This window comes from Quercus robur, chromosome 2 (genome assembly GCF_932294415.1).
Source record: "Quercus robur chromosome 2, dhQueRobu3.1, whole genome shotgun sequence".
In the NCBI taxonomy this organism is placed as follows: Eukaryota; Viridiplantae; Streptophyta; class Magnoliopsida; order Fagales; family Fagaceae; genus Quercus; species Quercus robur.
The window spans coordinates 36,735,611-36,758,625 of NC_065535.1; the positions used below are offsets into that span (position 1 = coordinate 36,735,611).

A 23,015-nucleotide genomic window follows, 5' to 3' on the forward strand; every position below is an offset into this window, starting at 1 on the left:
TTCAAAGTGTGTTAATATATGTTACTATAATGAAGTATGATTTGATTTAATTTTGATGATGTTATATAAAAAAGAAAAATACTTTTGAGATGCTACAAAAATACAACAAAAAAATTATTAAAAAATTTTAATTAAAAATCCCGTGCATTTGCACGAGTTGCAAGCTCTTTCTAAAAATAGGTTGGTAAAATAGATAAAGTGGTGTTTGGTAAGCATAATACCTGCTAAATCTCTGCATTTGTTTGGTAAGCTCTTTCTAAATCCCTACAGTTCTAACTAAAAATCCCTGCATTTTTACATCCAATCTACCAAACAATACCTGCTAAATAATAAAGCACAATCTTTCTTGTCCAAAGCATATTTTATGTCACTGTGATGAGAGTGAACCATACTCATGTGGAAGCACACAATATAATAAAATAAAAGTAAACAATCCTCTAATGACACATCACATAGCTCTCACAAATAAATTATACAAATCCAATCAAAATATACTCATCTAAGCTAGAATAGACAATACAAACAACATTTCCTATACGCCCAACTCACAATTCACCTATGCACACAAACCACTCTTATGCCAATTATTTATAAGCACTTACAACTAAAGCCCCAGTTGATAAGCCATATCGTATAAGGTTTGCTGGCTTGCTCGACTGAAATTGTGCTTAATTATCATCACCTCTTCCCCTCCTCCTTTCATCTATTCTTACCCCACCACTCATTCTCATCAACAAATATATATATTACTAAGTTTTGTTAATGAAATTTTCTGGTTAATAATATGAATTTAGACTTAACTGAGCCTTTTAAACATGAATAAACTAATGATTAATAATATATCTATTTCCGTGCGGTAGCACGGGCTACATACTAGTCTCCGATAATGATGACCAAATAACTCTATGAGAGAAGTCATAAATAAAATCCTCATTGTGCACCACTATGAACTCCATGTTTGTTGTTTGACAAATTTGAATTGAAGCAAATGTTAATCCAATTTGGATTCTTCATATGACTGCCATAGTCATTTGTACCGTATTTTCTTTTATAATAATAATTCAATTGTAACAATAAATACGGGATTTTAATCTATTTTTTCTATTAAAAAAAAAAAAATCAACTAATGACATCCATTTCTTGATATCAAATTAGTTTTTAGTGTAGATTAGCTTGGAACCCACAAGAGAATTTCAACTTTATAATGCTAGTGAGCTATAAGCCTCTTGCCTAGGCATACCAAATTGTTGGTTAAGAAACAACAAAGCCTAATTTCAACCTCAGCTCTGTCAAATTCGCTTAAGGGAGAGGAGAACAGATCCACAAAGCAACCTTATAAAACTCATGACTGGAGGCTTGTTTCTCAGGCTTTTCAAATTCACTTAAGGGAGAAGAGAACAGATCCTTTAAGCAATCTTATAGAAGGCCTAGTTTAAGATTTTTGATTTTTAGATAGGAGACAAAAGCTATAAAACAGGTTGCGTAGGTTTGTTTCGGTAAGTAAGAGATTAGTATCTTTCAAAACTCAGAATCCAATAACGTTATTGATACAAGTCAATAAATAAAGAAATAACGTTATTGATACTTTTCAAATGTCCTGTTATTCATTTCAGATTGTGACGTTAGCCATGATGAAAAATAATCTCACATGTGGAACAGGCGATTTATTGTACTCGTTTTGTTACTTTACCAAACATCTTGAGTTTGAAAAGTCTAAAAGAATTCTTAGTTTCAAAATTTTCAAGGCTTGGCCCGGAGTAGCCTAAGAGCAAATAAAGTTCATAGATGAGCCAATTCTTTTTGTCTTTTCTGTCAACTGTATCTGTATCTGTATATTACCAAAAGGAATCACGCATCGTTAGATTTTTCTAAATTCTTGGTATGTCATACTCAAAGCTTTTGAATTTTTGTAGCAACTAGTAAGACAAGTGGGCAAGCAAAAAACACTGATCTATGTCTCTGGAGCATTAGCATCAAAGAATGCTATGCTATACTATTATACCATCTCAAAAAGTCACTTTATTACTTATACCATCCCATTTTACAATACCTCCTACATCCTAAAACTCTATTTTTATTAAAATATTATTTTATAATCTTTCTTTACTATTTTTTTTTCTAACCGTAACTTCTGTTTTCCTACGCTTTTCCAAATCCATCACCGCGCACACACACACACACAACCATCAAACCTTAAACAGAGCAACAAACACACATAATCCAAATATCCGCCTGCGATTCGATTAACTGATTCCGGCGACATGTACAAATGAGTTTCTATAAAATCCCACCGGAACAAAAATCCCAATTAAAAAAAAAAAAAAAAAACCAGCATCACAACAGAACCATCACGCACAAACACACGCACAAACACAACCATCAAACCTTAAACAGAGCAACAAACACACATAATCCAAATATCCGCCGGCGATTCGATTAACTGATTCCGGCGACATGTACAAATGAGTTTCTCTAAAATCCCACCAGAACAAAAATCCCAATTAAAAAAAAAAAAAAAAACCAGCATCACAACAGAACCCGATCTCCAATCTCCGATCTCCACTCCGATCTCCAATCTCCGATCTCCGTGACCCACGCCGTGACCAATTAGCCATACCCACAACCCACTTCAGCCTACTCCGATCTCCAACTCCGCGACCCATGCCGTGACCCGCGCCGTGACCCACTTCAGCCACTCCGATCTCCGATCTCCGTGACCCACACCATGACCCACTTCGATCTCCGTGACCCACAACTCACCTCAGCCATACCCACCACTTCCTTTAAGCACCGGTCACAGCCAAAAAAAAAAAAAAGCAGATGAGAAAGAGATGGATGATGTTTGGGTTTGAAACCCACCACTTCCTTTAAGCACCGGTCACAGCCAAAAAAACAAAGCAGATGAGAAAGAGATGATGATGTTTGGGTTTGAAAGAGGAAAGAGCAGAGAGAATGAAGAGAGCGGAGAGAGCAGATGATGTTTGGGTTTGGAAGAGGAAAGAGCAGAGAGAATGTGAAGAGAGTGGAGAGAGCAAATGAGAAAGAGAGAGTGAAGAGAGAGAAATGGCGGTGGATTAAGATATATATATTTTTTTTACAATTGTGCTACAGTACAATTCTAAAGATAGAATTGTACCGTAGCACTATTGTAAAATTTTTTACAATAGTTGTGTTTAGCATCCTTTGATGCAGCACATTTTAAGCCATAAAATGCTAAAAAAGGCTTAGATATAGCATTAGCATTTTTCAATGCTAATGCTTATAAAGAGAATATTGAAAGTTCAAATTGTGGTTTGCTGACTGCATTAATATTGAAACAGACAAGGGTATAAGAATAACTAACCTTATGTGGCTGTAAACACAAATTTTTCTCAATTGTAGAAAATCAAACAATTGAAAAGAAATTGGTTTGCAAATATAAATTTGTATTGATGTATAATGAGTACAATCTCTATTTCAACTCTTTTACAAAAGAATACCCTTTGATTCTATCTTCATTGAACTTGACTTGAACACGGAATCTTCTTGACTTTAGTTGAAAGATGGATTGAACGGTCTCCACAACAAATCTCTAGCTTCAAGCTTATTAGAGATTTATTGTTCTTCAAGTCTTTGAATATGAAGGCTTTTAGGTTGAAGTTCTTTGGGGCTTTAGAGGCTTGATCCGTTGAGCTTCAAGGATTTGAGGTTTGTTGAAGTTTATAGAGGCTTTTTCAGCTTAATTCCAATAGAACTTCAAAGAACTTATTTGAATGTTCTTCGTGTGTTCTTGAGACAGAATTTCTCCAGAGCTTTGACGTCTTGAAAACTTCATCTTTAAAATGAGAAGGCATGTCCTCTATTTATAGTGATTTTAGAGGATAAGCTTCACTTCGAATTGATATACTTGGAAGTATGTAGTAGACTTTTGATTGGCCCAAATTCTTCTTAGAGATAATTATCTTTATTTATCTATTTTGATAAATATCATATTTTGATAAAGATAATAATCAACAAAGATAAATAATTATCTCTATTTAATTTATTTAATAAAGATAATTATCTACCAATTTTGAATAGAAAATTTATCTTTATTTTATTTATTATTTATTTTAATAAAGATAATTGCCCATAAAATTGGAATAGGAAGTTTATCTTTATCTTTTGGGTCAAATGACATATGGCAAATTTTGGTATGTCAATGTGATGCCAATTTGGATGACACATGTCATCATCTAATTTAATGACATTAATTTAGAATTTGCCACTAAACTTTGATGTGGCATTTTATAATTGGCTTAAAATTTTTTGCCTCTTACCAAAAATTTGTAAACACAAATTTTTCTCAATTGTAGAAAATCAAACAATTGAAAAGAAATATGGTTTGCAAATATAAATTTGTATTGATGTATAATGAGTACAATCTCTATTTTGATTCTTTTACAAAAGAATACCCTCTGATTCTATCTTCTTTGAATTTGACTCGAACAAGAATCCTCTTGACTTTAATTGGAAGATGGATTGATCGGTCTTCACAATAAATCTCTAGCTTCGAGCTTATTAGAGATTTATTGTTCTTCAAGTCTTCGAATGTGAAGGCTCTAGGGTTGAAGTTCTTCAGGGCTTTAGAGGCTTGATCCATTGAGCTTCAAAGATTTGGGTTTGTTGAGGTTTATGGAGGCTTTTTAGCTTAATTCCAATAGAACTTCAAAGAACTCGAACAATAAATCTTCTTGAATTTGGTTGGAAGATGGATTGAACGGTCTTCTCAACGAATCTCTAGCCTTGAGCTTGATAGAGATTTGTTGTTCTTCAAGTTCTTCAAAGATACTTCAAGTTCTTCAAAGTTTCTTGAGACAGAATTTCTCCAGAGCTTAGGCCTCTTGAAAACTTGGTGTCGAAAATGAGAAGGGATGCCCTCTATTTATAGTGATTTTAGAGGATAAGCTCCACTTCGAATTGATATACTTCGAAGTATGTAGTAGACTTATGATTGGCCCAAATTCTTCTTAGAGATAATTATCTTTATTTATCTATTTTGATAAATATCATATTTTGAATAAAGATAATAATCAACAAAGATAAATAATTATCTCTATTTAATTTATTTAATAAAGATAATTATCTACCAATTTTGAATAGAAAATTTATCTTTATTTTATTTATTATTTATTTTAATAAAGATAATTACCCATAAATTTTGAATAGGAAATTTATCTTTATCTTGTGGGCCAAATGACACATGGCAAATTTTGATATGCCAATGTGATGCCAATTTGGATGACACATGTCATCATTTGATTTAATTAATTTAATGACATTAATTCAGAATTTGCCATTAAATTCTGATGTGGCATTTTATAATTGGCTTAAAATTTTGCCTCCTACAGTGGCAGCTTCACCAATTTTGGTTTCTTAGCTCTTCCTAAGTCTATAAATACATCACTACCTCTAATTTTCAAAGTCTCATTGAGAAAATTATTGAAAGGATAATATCTCATTGCTACAAAATGTCTCTAATAATGAAATTTTCAGTTCTGCAAATTTTAGGGCTTTTGATCTTGGATGGTCTCCTGCATTGCCAAGGTTTGGCTCGCCATACTTTTGTGGTATGTATTTGTTGTTTTCTATGAAAATAGATATGCATGCATGTTTATAGCATAATAAATGACCAGCTTGGAAACAAAAACAATATATGCTCTATATAAACTCATTTGTAGTGAACACTATGCTTAAGTGACGTGGTGGTAAGGGCAATTTAAAGATTAACTAGACTTAGTCGGTCAATTGCATTTGAGAGAGGGACACATATGTTGCAAACATGCTTGCAGGCAAGTAGCAAGATAGACTTTCTCCTCCTATTCCTAGCTAGCTGTGACTAAAAAAGAATGCATCTATTCTCACACATAGTTGTACACATTACACATTTTACGTTTTAAAATGTAAACATTTATAAAAATTGTTGACATTACATGTAAAATTATGGACGTGTGTATGGAGTATAAATTAACGAGTGCCTGAGAACAATTTTCCTTAAAATAAAAAAAGGTAACATACACCTTACATGTTATTGTTTTCCATCCATGATCTGTTGTGCACTTACAGATTTTTTATTTTTTATTTTTTTTAGAGTAAACTTACGTGAAGAAAGTAAAGTTTTTTTTAATAATTACTTTGATACAATAAACGGGGAAAGGGATTCAAATTTCAAACCCCGTGTAACCATATGAATAAAATCAGATAATACCAATATGAACAGCAAGCCTATTGGCAAAGGCATTAAAGTTAGAATCACTTCTCTTTTTCGTTTTTTTTTTTTTTTTTTTTTTTTTTTTTTTTTTTTTTGAATATGTAGTTAATTTTAATATATATATATATATATATATTGATGAAATTTGAAGTTATATTTTCTATGATTATACCTAATTATTTTTTAAAAATCAAGATGGCCCAAAGACTTCAAACAAATGGAAATAACCAATTGACTTACACTAATGACCCATTCTAGGGGGGAAAAAAGTTAATACACTTAAACGTAAGTTATACTGTCACACTGGAGGCAATAAGCACCTCAAGAAATATTGCCAACTCATGCATAGATCTCCGATATCTCGATGTCCTTAGTACTGCACACAATATTAGTTAGGTCAGAGGCTCTCTCTCTCTCTCTCATAAAAAGAAAATTTTGGATCAATCTTATTAATAATTGGGTTTTCTTGACTATACCAAATTCTTAAATTTTGGGATTGCAAAATCTATTCTTTCTTTCCATTTTTTTTTTCCCTAGTTAATTTACTTCTATTAGTTATAAGGAGATAAAATTTTACATAGAAAAAAAAAAAGTCAACAACAACAATAACAAAGATAATTTAGACTAATTTTTTTCCGTATGTTTGGATACGAATATTGTGATGCCCCAATTTGATTGATTATGTGATGTGTGTGGGGTGTGTGATGAGTCCCACATCGGGTATTTACTAGGTTGAACTGGGCTTTATTAACAACTGCAAGGAACCTCAATTGTGACTAGTCTTTTTGAGGTATAGCGCAGATGTGGCTAGCGCTTTTTCTTGGGTTATTACAAATATAGTTAAGATAGTAGGGATATATGTTAACATAATACCAAGTTGTTTTAAAAAATTCAAATTAAAAACACTATTTTTGTGTCAAATTATATTGATTTTGTTTTGTTTTGTTTTTTTTCAAATTTCTATTTTTCTCTCGTTGTTATTGTGATAGTAATTAATTCATCAATTTTTTTTCCTCAAAGTTTTTTTTTTTTTGGGGGGGGGGGGGGGGGGGGTGGGGGTGGGGTGTTCAGAATTAGGTTCTAAATAAGATATGGAAACATAATTTTTTTTATTTAAGAGTACTAGGTTAGAAAATTTAATAGTAGAATCAATGATAGATGATTTTCATGATTTAAAGAAAATGTCAACTTACAGCTTCCTAATGATAAGTTGAAATCTATTAAAATTTTTATTTATTTATTGTTTCATTTATAATTTATTAATACTAAATAGGTAGTAATTTTATTTTACATGAATTCATTTAGTATTGATTTTTTTTTTTTAATGATTCTCATTCTAAAATAGTGATTTTTTTTTTATAAAACTTTTAGATCCAAAAGGATTTCTCCTTGATATTATCGCTTTAATATATTAAGCAATATAAAAAAAAAATTCACATAATTGTTCTTTTAAGTACAATGGCGGCTCTAGGAATTTTTTTTAGAGTAGTACTAAAAAATTTAAATTATGCAAAATTTAATAAAGTGATAACTTGAATATTTGTTACAATTACGAGTCGAGTCACTAAGGAGAGCAAAATTGTTACGAATTCAAAGCCAAAAAGAGTATAACTTTAGTCACCATCAAGGAGAACTCATAACCACAATATTTTTCCTGGTACCATTTTTCAAAGAAAAATGAAATTAAATATAATTTATATTGAATAGGTTGAACGAGTTACAAATTTTATCATTTTGTTTTATAGTAGGCTTTTTGTTAAATAATTTGTTCACTTGTTGTTGTTTGGTCTTGTTTTGTTTTTATTTGGTTTATGTTTGTTGTTATTTGGGCTAATATTTATTGTTGTTATTTAAGCTTTTTTATTTAAAAAAAAGGATTAAGGATTTTGTTTGGAGGGAAAAATTAATTTTGGAGTAATGCTATGTCTACAACATTTTTTAGATAAATTTTTTGCAAAAAGCTTTTATTGGTGGGTAAAGAAATAATATCAATATTGGGCTCAAATTAGAATTAGTACATATTAGATTTGTTGTCAACTTATTGTGAAAATGTTGTGAATGGCTAAGGCAATAGCAGAGGTATTTGTTGAATCGAATCATCATTTATGTGTATGGCATATTTATCAAAATGCTGCTAAGAAACTAAGTCATGTATTTCATTCATCAAAGCAATTTACAATTGATTTAGGCAATTGTAGGTATGATTATGAAGATGAAGATGAATGGCTAGTTGCATGGAATAATATGCTTAAGAAATATAATTTTACTAATAATAAATGGTTGTGTGGGATATGTGATTTAAAAGAAAAATGGGCCATGGTATATGGTTGACATATGTTTACTGCTGATATGAAAAACACCCAATGTAGTGAGTCAATGAACAATGTGTTGAAGAAATACTTGAAGTTGAAATATAATCTTTTGCCTTTTTTGAGACATTACACTAGAGTCTTGGCTGATAGAAGATGTCAAGAATTGCAAGCTGAGTTCAAAATGAGGCAGACAACACCAGTTTTACAACTTGATGTAGAGATATTGAGACATGCTGTAAAGTTGTACACCCCAAAAATGTTCAAAATGTTTCAAGATGAATATATGAAGATGGGGGATTGTACAATTTTCAAGGTTAGTAAATCTGATACTATCAATGAATACAAAGTTAAATATTGGCAAAAAACTCAAGAGTAGCTAGTTGAATATGAAGCCTCAACAACTAATGTTCAATGTAGTTGCATGAAGTTCAACTTTGTAGGAATTCTTTGTGTCCATGCTTTGATGGTTCTTGAAAAAAAAAAAAAAAAAAAAAAAACCATTAAGATACTTCCAACTCATTATATATTGAAAGGATACACACAAGATGTAAAGGTTGGTTCTATCAAGAACTATCATGGTGTTGATATTAAAGGTAATGCTAAAGAGTCATTGGGAAAGCGTTACTCTCATTTATGTCACGATTTTTGTGAAGTTTCCATACTTGCAGTAGAGTCTGAGATAATGTATGATTATGCCAAAAGATGTTTTGACACATTATTGAAGGATTTGCAAGAAATGAGGAAAAAATGTTATTCCCTTAGCATGGAGGATCAGATAGAGGTCCATGATGAAATTGTTCTTGGGGATGTTTTACAATGTGATAATGGATGCCAATCTTATGAGGGCATAAATTTTCAAGATATACGTGGGATTAAAACAAAACTTACTATTGGACGTCCAAAATCAAGGTTTAAAGGTGTGTTAGAACGGCCAAGAAATCCTAAATCTCAAAGAAAAAAGGCATGTGAGTCAAGACAAGTTCAATCACTTGGATGCCTAAATAAAGTAAGATATGCTATATTGCACTATAATATATGAATCTATATGTCTATAAATTTATTTTAAGTTTATGTAACAATTATTCTTTGCACATGTTATAAGCCAATTCCTCAATTAACATTAATTCTCTTGAAGAACATAGTAATGTTGAACAAGTTTCACAGTTGGTGGATAATTTCACTTAGTTATGCATCTTTGGGTTTGAGTTTTCAAGTTTCACAGTAAATGGAATTAGATTTATTTGAATTTTGAAATTGATTGGGAGTCGCTTGTGTTTTGGATTGTGAATAAACAAGGCTTAGATAGAGCTACTTATACTTAAGTCTAGATTTCATCTCCTAAAATCTATTATTCCTTTTATTATCTTTATCCTTTTTTTTCCAACTTGTAACACTACTTAAATCCTAGTGCCGTCTACATTTTCCTTTTAATGAAGTGCTGTCAAAATGCCAACTTATGAAAAGCCCACTGCCCACCTGTAATTTTTTGCTTGTTGCATTTTTTTTTTGTTTGGCTGAGTGGTTGGAATATGTGATGGGCCACAAATCAATAAATAGTAGTAGATGGGGTAGTTCTTTTGATCACCACAAGATTGGTTTGATTATCCTGATAGCTTCTATGGAATGCATGCTAATGGTAACAAAATGAAAACTCAGATTTCTAATGCCAATTTTCAAAACAATAATCCAACAACTTCTCCCATTTACAAAAGCACACTTCCATGAGGTTGCAAGGGAACTCATCTTTTGATGGTTCATTTTTCCTTTCCAAACAGAAAATATCGAGGAATTTAAGTCCATTGGTCTCAAACAAGTTTCACATTAATTCGCTTGAAGAACTTAGCCATTTGATAGATAGTAATTTAAGAAGTTCCACAATTTCAGTAAGGTTTGGTTGTCTTTTTCATAGGAAATTTGGTCACGCTTTATCCATCTCTTGTGCTTGGGGGAAGCAATGAATGTGTGTTAGAATTGTAACTAGAATTTATAAGCTAATCTTGCATCTCCCCCACCCCCCCCTCTTTAAGAAGGAAAAAAAGAAGGAAATGTTTCCTTCCCATAACAAAGCCTAATTGACTATGTGGGAGAATTAGTTTATATATATATATATATATATATATTTGAATGAACACCTCACTACTTGAAATAATAAGATAAACATGTCATTAACGTAAATTTGTTAAAATGTAAAATGTAGGAATCTGTCTTTTGTAGTCATTTGGTTGGCAAGACTATGTTGTTGGACAAATTGTTAAGACAAATCAGGTATGCATATTCCTTGTGATTTTTGCTACAACTTGAACCTATATTTTTCTTAAGTTTTTTTTTTTTTTTTTTTTTTTTTTTTTTTTTTTTTAATACATATATTTATATTTGGTGGCATATTTGCAGGTTTCAGTAGCTCTTGATGATAATTTATAATCCTTGAAGAGTACCATATTGGAGACTTTGTGAATTATATTTTTGCAGAGTATGTCTTACTTGGCAAGCTAGTCAATATTTTTGGACAATTTTTTGCACAGCTAATGGACAATATATGGCACATACAAATGACAGCTAGTGGACAACAACATATTGGACAATTTGTTGGAAATAATATCTAACAATTTTTGTAACTAATGAAGCTACTCAAACATGTTAGGTTCTATATTTGCATATTTGAGTAGCTTCTAGTTAGGCACTAATGATATACATAAAATGACAAATATTTTTAAATGCAATGGAAATGTATATTTCTATATGTTAAGATCCATATGTGCATAACTGCATATTATGTAATGAAAAAGTTTTGTATATGCCTTTTTTGTTTCATTGCTAGGTGGTGTTCATTTTTGGACTTTATATTTCAAGATGGCTTTATTTCATGTTGGAGAATCTACAAACTAGAACAAAGTGATAGATTACAGAAGCTTTATGACTTTTCAGATTGCACATTATGTTTGTAAATTCTTCAAAACAAGTGAATATTTTATTGAACTAAGCAAAAATAGATAGAGAAAGTACTTATAGGCTATCCAAAGCCAAGTACAATTACCAAAACAAGCTAAACAATGTTAACAAGAATACAAGCAATTACAGGCCAAGACAGTTTCCAAAACAAACTACTAAAAGGAAACCAAAAGGCTATTCAACAACATTTTAGCCAATCTCTAGTGCAAACTTGAGGCCATATCTCCCACTTTTAGCATAATTCACTGTTGGTAGAGGTGAAAAATTGAGGCAAATATCTCCCACTTTTCAGCAATGATATCTGCATTATGGCTTAAGTTGTGCTCATCTCTAAGAATATTAGCTAACGCACATTCCATATACAAAGTCCAATGGAATTTTTTTTGGGTTAAAAGACGATAACATTAAACTAAAAAGCTACATCCAGTTTAGTACAAAGTATGCTAAAAAATACACCATTATAGTCATCCTCCAAAACATTAGCTAAGTCCACAGGTGGACTTGTAAACAAAGTGAAATCTAGTTCTTGGTCAGCACCTAATCTAGCCATTAGATCAGGGTCTATTCTAACTCAACAATAAGGCAAGGTATATTCAAGTTACAACACAACATAAGACCATCCCTAAGCCCCCAAAGTTCATCAGCAAAGCTGTTATGCTCCAACGTGTCTTGTGAATCCTGTAACCCAATTTCCATGCTCATCCTTAATTATACCTCCACATCCAGCCCGCTCCATACAACCTATAGACGATCCATCAGTGTTCAACTTCTTCCACCCTGATAAATATTGTTAGCAAATCTGGGTTCGTGAGAGAGAGAGAGAGAGAGAGAGAGAGAGAGAGTCTGGGTTCATGGATATTGTTATGGATTTTTGTTGTTTTTTATTTTTCTTTGTCTTGAGTGGGTTCGGTTGGAAAAGAGAGAGCAAATATGCATTCGTGAGAGAGAAATCGCAAAGGGAAAAAAGGGTAGAGGGGTTAGAGTGTTGGGCTTAGCGGCAGCGGAGCAGCAGCGGAGTATCTGTTCGAAACCTAGAAAAACTCAGAACAAGCACAAAAACATCGATCTATATCCAAAACCCATGCGAGCAAAACCCAGAACAACCAATCTTCAAGCTGCCGCCGCTGTCACCTTCAGTCTTCAAGCCTCTGTCGTCACCTTCGCCGCTATCATCACCCTTGCCAAGAGGGCGAGATCAAGAGGTAAAGATAGAGGTTTGGAGAGATTTGATGGGGATTGTGGAATAGCTCAGAGATAGAAGAAGAGATTTTTTTTTTTTTTTTTTTTGATAAAAGGAGAAGAGAAATTAGTTTATAAGGATTTGTTTGGTTTTAGTTAGGAATTGTAATTGAAAATGGAATTGGAAGAAAGAGATAGTCTGAACATGTTTCCAACCAAAGATTGGGGAAAAAACATGTTTTTCCGAATTTTTCGAATATTTTGTTTTTTTTTTTTTTTTTTAATTTTGTTCAAAATACTTTTTAGATCTTAATTTTAGTGATTTTTGGGTTTTAATTTTTTTTTTATTTAGTTAAAATTAATAAATTATTTTTTAAAATTTTTATGCTGACGTGGCATTATATTTTGTGTGATTATATTATTATTTTTTATTTTATCGTCAGCTATGTCAACTTTTGCTGTTAGTTGGGTGACAGAAATGACCTAAATGTCAAGTGTTAATTGGTTTAGAGACTAAAAGTGATAAAACTAAAATGTAGGGACTAAAATGGAAAAAGTGTAAAATGTATGGATTAAAAGTGCATTTACGCCAAAAAGTTATGGAAAAGTGGCTGACGTTTGAGTTAACAGTAGTTTTCTCTTGAATTTGAGTCTTAGTGGGGTTGGACAAGTGTCACTCTCTGAAATTGACACATTGTAGTTTGGAGAGACTTCCTCCAATTCAGACTGTAGAGAAACTTTCTCCATTTGTTTATGTGGGTGCGATCATACCAATAATATTTGTTTATATTCTTCAAAAAAAAGAAAAAAAAAACTGAACAAGCAAGCAAACAATACTTTTTTTTTTCTTTAAAAGTATTAAATATTTCTATATTATATATACAATAAACTAAATATTTGGTCATATGTACACATTGTAATATTTCTTCTTGTACGCTCTGCATGCTCATCACCACACTAACGTGGCCTATGATGGTTTTACCTTTAGGGTAAGTTTGGTAGACTATAATAGAAACTGTAATGTAATAGTTATACCTATGGTTCAGCTTTACAATTGTTCGGTTATGTTTTTATTACTTGTAATAATCATTCCATATGAATCTCTATTCCTTAAAATGAGGAATAGACATTCCTTATTAAAAGTACTGAATCTCTATTCCCTTGCTAAACGTAATACGCTTTGCTTAAGCAAAATTCCCAAAATCCCCCTCTACCCGTGTCTTCTCCAAAAAAAATTTCTCCTTGCTCTGTTAACCAAAATCCCCCACTACCCGTATTTTCTCCAAAACTTCTCCTTGCTCTGTTAACAAAATTTCCAAAATCCCTCACTACCTGCATCTTCTCCAAAATTTCATCTCCTTCCTAAATTTTCCATCTCCCTCCTCTCTAAAATTTTATTTTCCCGCTACTAGAGATCTATTTATATGGGTATTGTCTTTCTTTCACCCTCAGTTGCTGCTCCCTCTTCTCAAGGAATTTTTTTTTCCTTCTTCCCTTAGGTTTGCAATTTCCACAGGTATTGCACCCTCTCTCTCTTCTTTTCTCATCTATTTGTATGGGTATTTCCTTTTACTCACCCTCAGTTGCTGCTTTCTCTTCTCAGGATTTTTTTTTTGTCCATAGATCTGCAATTTCTAAAAGTACTGCCCTCTGTTTCTGCTATCCATATCATTTTTTTTTTTGACATTATATCAAATTTGCCATAATTGATATTTGTATAGCTGTAAGGTTCTGTGAAACAGAGATTAGAAACAATGACCGTGATCAACTAGCCAATCTAAAGCGTATCAATAATATATATATATATATATATATATATATTTTAACAAAAGATTTTTATTTCAGTTGTGCATTTCTTCTCTGTAAAAAGAAATAAAAAGGCTGGTGAATTTGCTCAAGCATACTTCTAGTTATGCTTTTGTCCCAAGATACTTCTAGTTCTTGTTAACCAAATATATATATTGTAAGGACTCAATTTGTAACGATCCTAAACTGATATTGGGTTTGTACGTTAAAGGTCCAAACAATAAAATTTGTAGAGCGTGGGTGTCCAAGAACTAGGTAAACTTTAAAAGAAAAACGATTAAATCCCATGTTTATAGATGGATTAGCACTGATATAACAATTAGTTTTTCCTTCGAAACAAGTTCAGTTCTTTTGTTCTTAAGGCTTTCTCCTGAGTACTCTTTTTCTTTATTTCTGTCCTGATCCCCCTCCTCAATGGTTTCTTTCGTGTTATATACTGCCCTCTTCATATCATCTTTACCACACACGTGTTAGTTGGGTTTAGGGGATCTCTTTTTGTCCCATCTAACACCTTCTAGAACCTCCAACTAGCAGCTGTAAGGCTGCTTCATCACTGTTCAGGCATCACCTCCACATTAATGCGGCCAGAGAGTTGGTTGAGAGGCAATTAATGCCGTGGCAGCTGTCGTTATAGATATTTGTTTGCCTTTTCTTTCTTACCCTTGGTCCCATATCCCGCTTTTAGTGGTAACGTAGCTCCGAAGTACGTTTGTAATAAGGTGGCACTCTGGTCATCCTCGGACTCATATTGTCGAGAAGGATTTTGTTCTTGGACGAATACTGAACTCACCTTACGTGATATCTACTCTTCCTTTCGTTTGGTTATCCTTACAACTTGACATGGGCATCCTCGGACAGCTTTACGTCCTCAAATGGGTCACAAGCCCAATTAACTTAACTTTAATAACTTTATTGACTAGCCGGCCCCCACATATATAAATATATATATATATATATATATTAGGGAAAAAAGATACCTTTAATATTGGGGTAGGGTCTAAGATTTAGTCTTTTTTTTCCTAAGCTCCTAATAGAAACAAAGAACGTACATCAATAAAAATGAATAAATGAGATTTCAAACTGAGATATATAGTTGTTTGTAGTATTTACAGTTGAAAGAATAATGAAATAGTGATAATGTTTGTTGGGCAAATTTTACAGGTGTGAGGCAACGTTGAGAAGAAGACACGTTGAGAATAAAAAAAAAAAAAAAAGACAAGTTAATTTTAATGCAATGAAATGAAAGTAATCCAAAAAAAAGAAAAAGAAAAAAAAGATTGGGTTTATTAAACCAAAAAAAAAAAAAAAAAAAAATTCATTAGAGGTCTCCCTTATTATAATAAGGGCATTTTAGGCAATTTGATTTAAAAAGCTTTCATTACATCGTTTTAAGATGTTGTTCCAAACATGTGGAATACATATTCAGGGTTCTATTACTATAGGGTTACCAAACAACTGAATAAGAATAATTATTACATTACAACATCTTGCATTCCTTGTAATAGCTATTCCTATTCCTATGTAATCATCATTATAGTCTACCAAACATGCCCTTAATTTATCTTTTTCTTATTGGCATGACTGCTCCCATTTGTTGGTTGAAGCCTAGCCAATGAAAAATTAATGTTATTCATAAGCTTTTGAGATTCGATCTCACTGTATGACTTATAAGTTATAAGTTATAACACTATTTTTATGATCTATTATTTCTTGAATAAAAGTTTATTTTTTGTTATCTATTATTTTTTGAATAATAATAATATTTTTTTACACTGCTTCATTAATCATTTTGTGCATTGTGTAAACAAACTACGCTCACTCTAACAAAAAAAAAAAAAAACTTCTTTACTTTTAAATTTTTCATTTTTTTGTTTTTACCCTTTAAAATTTCTTTTTATTCAAGTATAAATGAGAACAATCGCACATGGTGACCTCTTCCCAATCCATTAATATATTGGTACCTAAAATAAATAAGTTTCAGACCACGCTGACCTAATTAATATAGTTTGAACGCTTGAGACATGGTCATAATAGAGCACGCTGCACTATTTTTTTATTTTTATTTTTAACTGATCACCCTGCATACATAATGTATCTCTATTCTCTATTAAAGGGATATAAGAGCATCTCCAACTGTTTGGGCATCCGGCTTTAGTAGCTAAAATTTGGAGAATGAGGTACAACGTAGATGCTCCAATAGCTTCGACAAACATGAATTTTTTTTTGGCTAATGAACAGTAGCCCATCAAGTTTGATGGGCTACTGTTCATTCTTCAATACATTTTTTCTATTATAATAATGATGTGTTGTATAAAAAAAAAAATTGGAAGATGTATAGTTGTTAAAAAAAGAATAAATAATGAATGAAAAAATAATATTTAAATGAGATAGAGAATGAGATAGAAGTGTATTTGAAAAAGTGGATAGGTAAAAGCTAAATGTCACTGTTCATTCTCCAAATAGTACAAAAATTTGGAGAAGCTGTTGGAGATGCTCTAAGTCCGTTAATTAAGTATTATATTATACGTGTCTAAAATTGACTTAAATAAGTTGAGTTTAAGGTAATAAAATAAGCTAGCTTTATTTAACCAAAGCAAATGATGTTGACATGGGGCTTTTTAAATAAAAGTTTACTTAAATAAGTTGAGTTTAAGGAAATAAAATAAGCTAGCTTAATTTAAGTTGAAGACCGGTTATTGACGTGCTTGACAAATAGTACCAATTCAACTTCTAAGCTGCTCCACATATAACATATTGATATTATGTTTCCAAATCCTCACTAGTAGGAGAAATTATAAGGTCCTAATGGTGGACAAATGACGTGATCCACCATTTCACTTAAAGACTTCCACCTGTTTAAAATTGCTAAGTTAAAAAAAAAAAATTTAAAACAAAAACTAATTACTGACTCAGCAATTTTAAACAAGTGGAAGTCTTTTAGTAGAATGGTGGACAAATGACGTGGTCTACCAGAAGACTCTATAATTTCTCCACTAGTAGGCTCCAAGTTGGAATTGAGTTTAGATTTTAGAAACCAACGATATATAACAATATGAAACTACTTGCAATTCGCACTTCAAACTCAAATGAGAAAAATATATTGTGTTCGAGACACTTTAGTTATGAAATTATTAATATTTCAAAAACTAATAATAATCATAATAATAAAATCTTCACCCACTTATCATGGCTTTTAGACCTGGACCGTTCATTGAACCGTAAAAGAGAAATGTTCGAGATTTTTAAGGTCGGACTGAGGTCGAACTGTGATGACATCATAATTAATTTAATAATTATTTAAAATATAAATAAATATATTAAATTAGTAAAAATAAAAAATTAACTAAAATATAAATAAATATATTCTTATTTTGACTTACAATTTTAGAGTTACTAATTTATATATATATATATAGTCTTAAAATTATAAGTTCATATTTCAATCTCTAGGCCCAAATATCAATTCAATAATAATAATAATAATAATAATAATAATAATAGTAGTAGTAGTAGTAGTAGTAGTAACAATAATTAGACAGACTCATCCCTACATGCTAAAGATACTTTGCATGTCCTACTCTTTCCTACTCCCTAGGTTGCATTATCACTCTGACAACTCATCAACACCACCACAAATTTGACAAACAAATCACTCTCCACCACATATTTCAAAACCACCAAATTATCTAATTGACCAAAATCAAAAGAGAACAGAAACTAGAAAAAGCAAATCTAACATTTGCAAGAATTAGCACACGGATGCAGTTTCTTCATCCATTTGCAAGAATCAGAACATGTTTTCACTCCACCTTTCAAATCAATTTCAGCCTTCAAAGCAATGACAAGGTACTGAAATCATCTATCTTCATATCAGCTCTAGAAGTTCCAAAGACACAAGCCTTGAAGAAAAGAGTTTCAAATGGCGACCAAACTTTAGCTTCATCCACAAAGACCTGAATTTGTGCTTTCTTTTCTTCTTCATCGTCTTCTTCTTCTTTGTGTTTTTTTATTTTATTTTTAATCCTTACAAATCAATGGTTCCAGATCTGAAAAAAAGAGGAATCGTGCTAATCGTAGAAATCGGCCACGGTTCTCAAAACCGTACGGTTCGACCACGGTTCGAACGGTTTCATGCTTTTATCTCATAGAGGGGTTCTTAGGATTAAAAGAACCGCAATAGTGAGAAGTTCACGATTAACCGGGTCAGACTGTACGGTCCGATCCGGGTAAAGGAATAATTAATGATATTTTGATTGAGATATTATGATAAAAATTTGAGTAGTATAACAATCCAAAAAAACTTATGGCCATAAGCAGCCCTATCCTTTATAATGGATAAAAAGAATTGTCAATTAACAAAATAAATTCTAAATTCTGGAAAAAAAAAATTGTATTCCTAAGTGTTACGTTTGACGTTTGGAGTATGATATCAATAGCAGTAGCAGTGATGGTGTAATAACCAGTAACTAAACCCAGACAAGAAATTGTTGTTTACTTACTAAAGTACAATTAAATTTTTTTTTTTTTTTTTTTTTCAAAGTCATTTTGGGTTTTGTAAGGTTCATTTGCGCAAGTTAACTGCTAGAGCATAGTAACTATTTGAGATTAGAATAAGGAAGCATTTAGTTCGCCGTGATGTTACATTACCTCGTAATATTACATTAATGTAATCTTAATATAAAAATACAACATTACATTGTTTAGAAATGTTATGAAGTTAAGATGATGTAATCTATTTTGTAATTTTCGATTATGGTAATGTTAAAAAAATAAAATAAATCAAAAACTTTAATATCATATTATCGTAATGTGCATCATATTAATGAAATATTACAGCGAACCAAACGCACTACGCATATTTCATTTAGTTTTGCTAAGTATGCAGGTACGTTGTACAGTGGAAATTTAAAAGCTTTGTTGGATGAGGATCTAGAATTTGGTGATGACTTGCCACATTCCATTGCTTACACCATAAATGGCAAACCGGGAGATTTGTGTCCATGCTCTAAAGGTACGGTTGTAGATTATTGCGTAATTATTCTCTTACCGTCAATGATGTACACTTTATATATGTAATGTCCATAATTTTATGTGTGACATCTATATTTTTTTAATTGATGTTCATATTTGAAACGTAACATGGGTGATCAGTATGAAAGTTGTACACAAAAGAGAAAGAATCAATACCATTATAGATTTTGGAGCTCAAAGGATAACTTGTTGGATAACTTTCTTATAACCAGATAAATTTTGTCATCATCACCTATTGGAATCATAAATTGAGTCATAATTATCTTAATGTTGTAGAAACAACAAACCGTTGGATGGTTGATCAAGGCAAGACTTACCTTCTTCGTCTAGTCAACGAAGTTGTGTCTGCAGATATGTTCTTCGCAATTGCTCAACACGACCTCACAATTGTTGGAACGGATGGGAATTATATCAAACCTGTAAACACTAGTTACATTTTCATAAGCCCAGGACAAACAATGGACATTCTACTCACAGCAAATCGGAGTCTTGGCCATTATTATATAGCTGCTCATCAATTCTGGAGCCCAGTAGAACAAGTAATAGAGTTCGATCTTGTCAATGCTACCATGATCCTCCAATATAGAGGCAATTATCCTATCCCATCATCCCCTACCTTTCCAAATACGCTTCCTCTTTACAAAGACTTAAAAGCTGCCATAAAATTCCAAAGCATATTTAATTAGGAGCTTAGCAAGCGAAGACTATCCAATAAATGTCCCTCTAAATGTGACTACCAGAATGTTTATAGCAGTTTCCATCAACAAAGTTGTTTTTCGAAACATTACACCATCTACAAGTGAAGAAGATATGTTGGCTTCAAGCGCTAATAACATGAGTTGGTCCAACCCAATTTCTAGTAATGTACTACTGGCTTACTACAGGTTTTTCACTCTATCCCTCTTTTACTTTAAATATACATTGCTTTGTTTTAGTGAAGGAAAAAGGTATGCAATTTCAATGCCTTTCCCTTGCTCCTCTACGATCGCATGTCCTACGATGTCTTAGTAATGATATTAACAAACTATTGTGGCTTTTACTCAAATGACCAGTCAGAGATTGATCGATACATGGTCCTCTCATATGTAATAAATTTTAATTTTAATTCTCTTTTTTGATTTTTAGGGACTATTTTAGTAAATTACTTTCCCAAACATTACATTAGGTAATAACTAGTTATGAATATTTCATCTACACGTAACCTGAGAATACTATAGATGACTATAGATTTGGAAAATGTATTAAATTAAGAACTTTCATGCAGGAACATTAGTGGAGTTTATACTACAGATTTTCCAGACTTTCCCCCGTCTTTTTATAACTTTACAGGTGACGATTATGAAGGAGATTTAGCATTAACAAACACTGGGACCAAGGTGAAGGTGTTGAATTATAATGAAGAAGTTGAGATAGTTTTTCAAGGTACCAATTTGTTGGATGGCTCAGCATTTCACCCAATGCATTTGCATGGGTATAGTTTTTACGTGGTTGGAAAAGGTTTTGGGAATTATGACAATGAAACCGATCCAAAAAGTTTTAATTTGGTTGATCCAGTTGAAGTGAATACCTTTTCAGTTCCTAAGAATGGATGGCTTGCCATCAGATTTGTGGCAAACAATCCAGGTTAGTTACGTTTCTATTTTACATATTTAGTTACTGTCACTATAAAAGAAATGCATGCACATTGGAGATACCACGGTCGTGGGCTTTAAATATACTTTGGCTCAAGATCTTGTAACCAACAACCTAGCTCCCTTGCAACTGATTGGATGCGTTAAATGTGTTGATGATCTAACCATGTGGCTTTGGTTGTTCTGTATTTCGTGGATGCTAATCTCAATTATATTTGGTGGCAGGTGTGTGGCTTTGGCATTGTCATTTAGATAGACATATGACTTTGGGAATGGCTGCTGTTATTATTGTGAAGAATGGAGGCACTACTGAGACAAGCATTCGCGAACCCCCTCCTCACATGCCTTCTTGCAAAGTTCCATAAAGATCTCGGCTTCAGAACAATGTTGGATCGGATCATGTAAAAGATAACGAATCAATTTTTAGCTAAATGCATCAATCAACTTTATGTAACAAGTTTATTGTTGTATTGCATTAATTATCTGTAGCTCTTAATAAGCGAACTCTCTTTCATTTTAAAAAAAAATCAAAGTTCCTTTGTTGGAAAACGGTCCATAGCAAGAAACCCTTAGATAAAATACTTTTATATAATAAAATAATTGTGAGTTCCAGTTAGCTTAACTGGTAAAATTTCTGATGATTGAATAAGAGATGTCATAAGTTGAAACCCTCTCAAAATATATATGGTTGTTTATACTATAATTGTCTGTTGATATAAATCAACATGTTGTGCTAGAAAAAAGACGTGTGACTTGGCAGTAGTGGCGACTCTAGAAATTTTGTCCAAGGTGTTCCTATTTCATTTTGAAAAAATTTCGAGCCATTTCGGTCTATTTCAGGATGTTTCAGTAAATACTGGCTAAAATTCAAATTTTGACTGGCATGAAGTTTGTGCTTAAAAAAAAAAAAAAAAAAAAAATTAACAATGTGGTTTATATACCATTAATTGGGTGTCTTTTTTAACAATGTTTTTTTTTTTTTTTTTTTTTTTTTAAAAAAAGTGGTACTCCTATTTTTAACTGTCAGCTGATGTTAAAATTTTGCCTAAAGGACACTATTTGCCAGAAAAGAAAAAACGTGTCAATATTTGCTTTGGTGCCCATTTAATATTTCACCTACCCCCACCTAATCCCACAATTTTTACCCGAATAGAGCCCCTAGTTTTCAAATTCTCTATCTCTGTGTTTTATACTTCTATCTTACAAAGCACCACACTCTCTCTGCCACCCATTCTCTTTGTGCTACAAATAGGTGAACATTGTGAAGGTTGAAGTTTCATGAGTAATCCACCTCAAACTCAAAGAATTATCAAAGGCCACCTTCAGTTTTTTACTCGTCTCACTCTTTAACTCTCTCTCTCTCTTACATTTTTTTTTATTAGATTTTAGTTCAAAATTTGTTTGGCATAAAAATTTGAGGGTGTTCCTACTTTTTTTTTTTTTTTTTTAAGGTAAACAAATAAAAAAATTTAAACTATTATATATAAATTTTTTTTTTCAAGGCAGTGTGTTCCCAGGAACACCCTGCCCTCCAAGTGGCGTCGCCACTGCTTGGCAGCCGTGTGTAAACATCCCATTTTGCAATCTCATTTAACCTCATTTGCATCTCATGTGCAAATCATCATCACATCACATCACATCACATGGGTAAAATTGTAATTTTGATCATTTGATTTCCAATTGCAGTGCATGAAATAAATCTTGAAGTCATAACAATTAAAGCAACACTTCACGTGCCTTAATTGGACCACTGGATTGAAAGACTTAAAGAAAACAAGTTTTAACAATATAACATGCACTTGCATGAATGAAATCCTTATCACACGTGATTATTAACTCTTGATTTTAATTAGAGTATTTTACTCTAAATCAAATTTA

At 32.0% G+C, this 23,015-nt stretch overlaps 2 protein-coding genes across 3 annotated transcripts in view; both read left to right on the forward strand.

The window, feature by feature from the left end:
• Positions 1–5,412: 5,412 nt before the first annotated feature.
• LOC126713545 (laccase-15-like) overlaps positions 5,413–23,015 on the forward strand; it is a 40,480-nt gene continuing 22,877 nt past the window's right edge. Inside the window, exon 1 of the mRNA XM_050413302.1 lies at positions 5,413–5,588. Coding sequence (XP_050269259.1) covers positions 5,490–5,588 — 99 coding nt within the window. The 5' untranslated portion in view covers positions 5,413–5,489. The remainder of the gene's footprint in view (positions 5,589–23,015) is intronic.
• Positions 18,135–21,818, forward strand: LOC126713546 (laccase-14-like). Of its 2 annotated transcripts, XR_007651372.1 has the most exons (4): positions 18,135–18,321; positions 19,361–19,486; positions 20,836–21,129; positions 21,363–21,818. XR_007651372.1 is itself a non-coding variant. In XM_050413305.1 (3 exons), the coding sequence occupies exons 1-3, from the start codon at positions 20,369–20,371 to the stop codon at positions 21,500–21,502; spliced, it is 456 nt and encodes a 151-aa protein (XP_050269262.1). In that variant the 5' UTR covers positions 20,248–20,368; the 3' UTR covers positions 21,503–21,818. The 2 variants fall into 2 exon arrangements, 1 of the variants encoding a protein (XP_050269262.1); XM_050413305.1 differs by lacking the exons at positions 18,135–18,321; positions 19,361–19,486 and adding an exon at positions 20,248–20,390.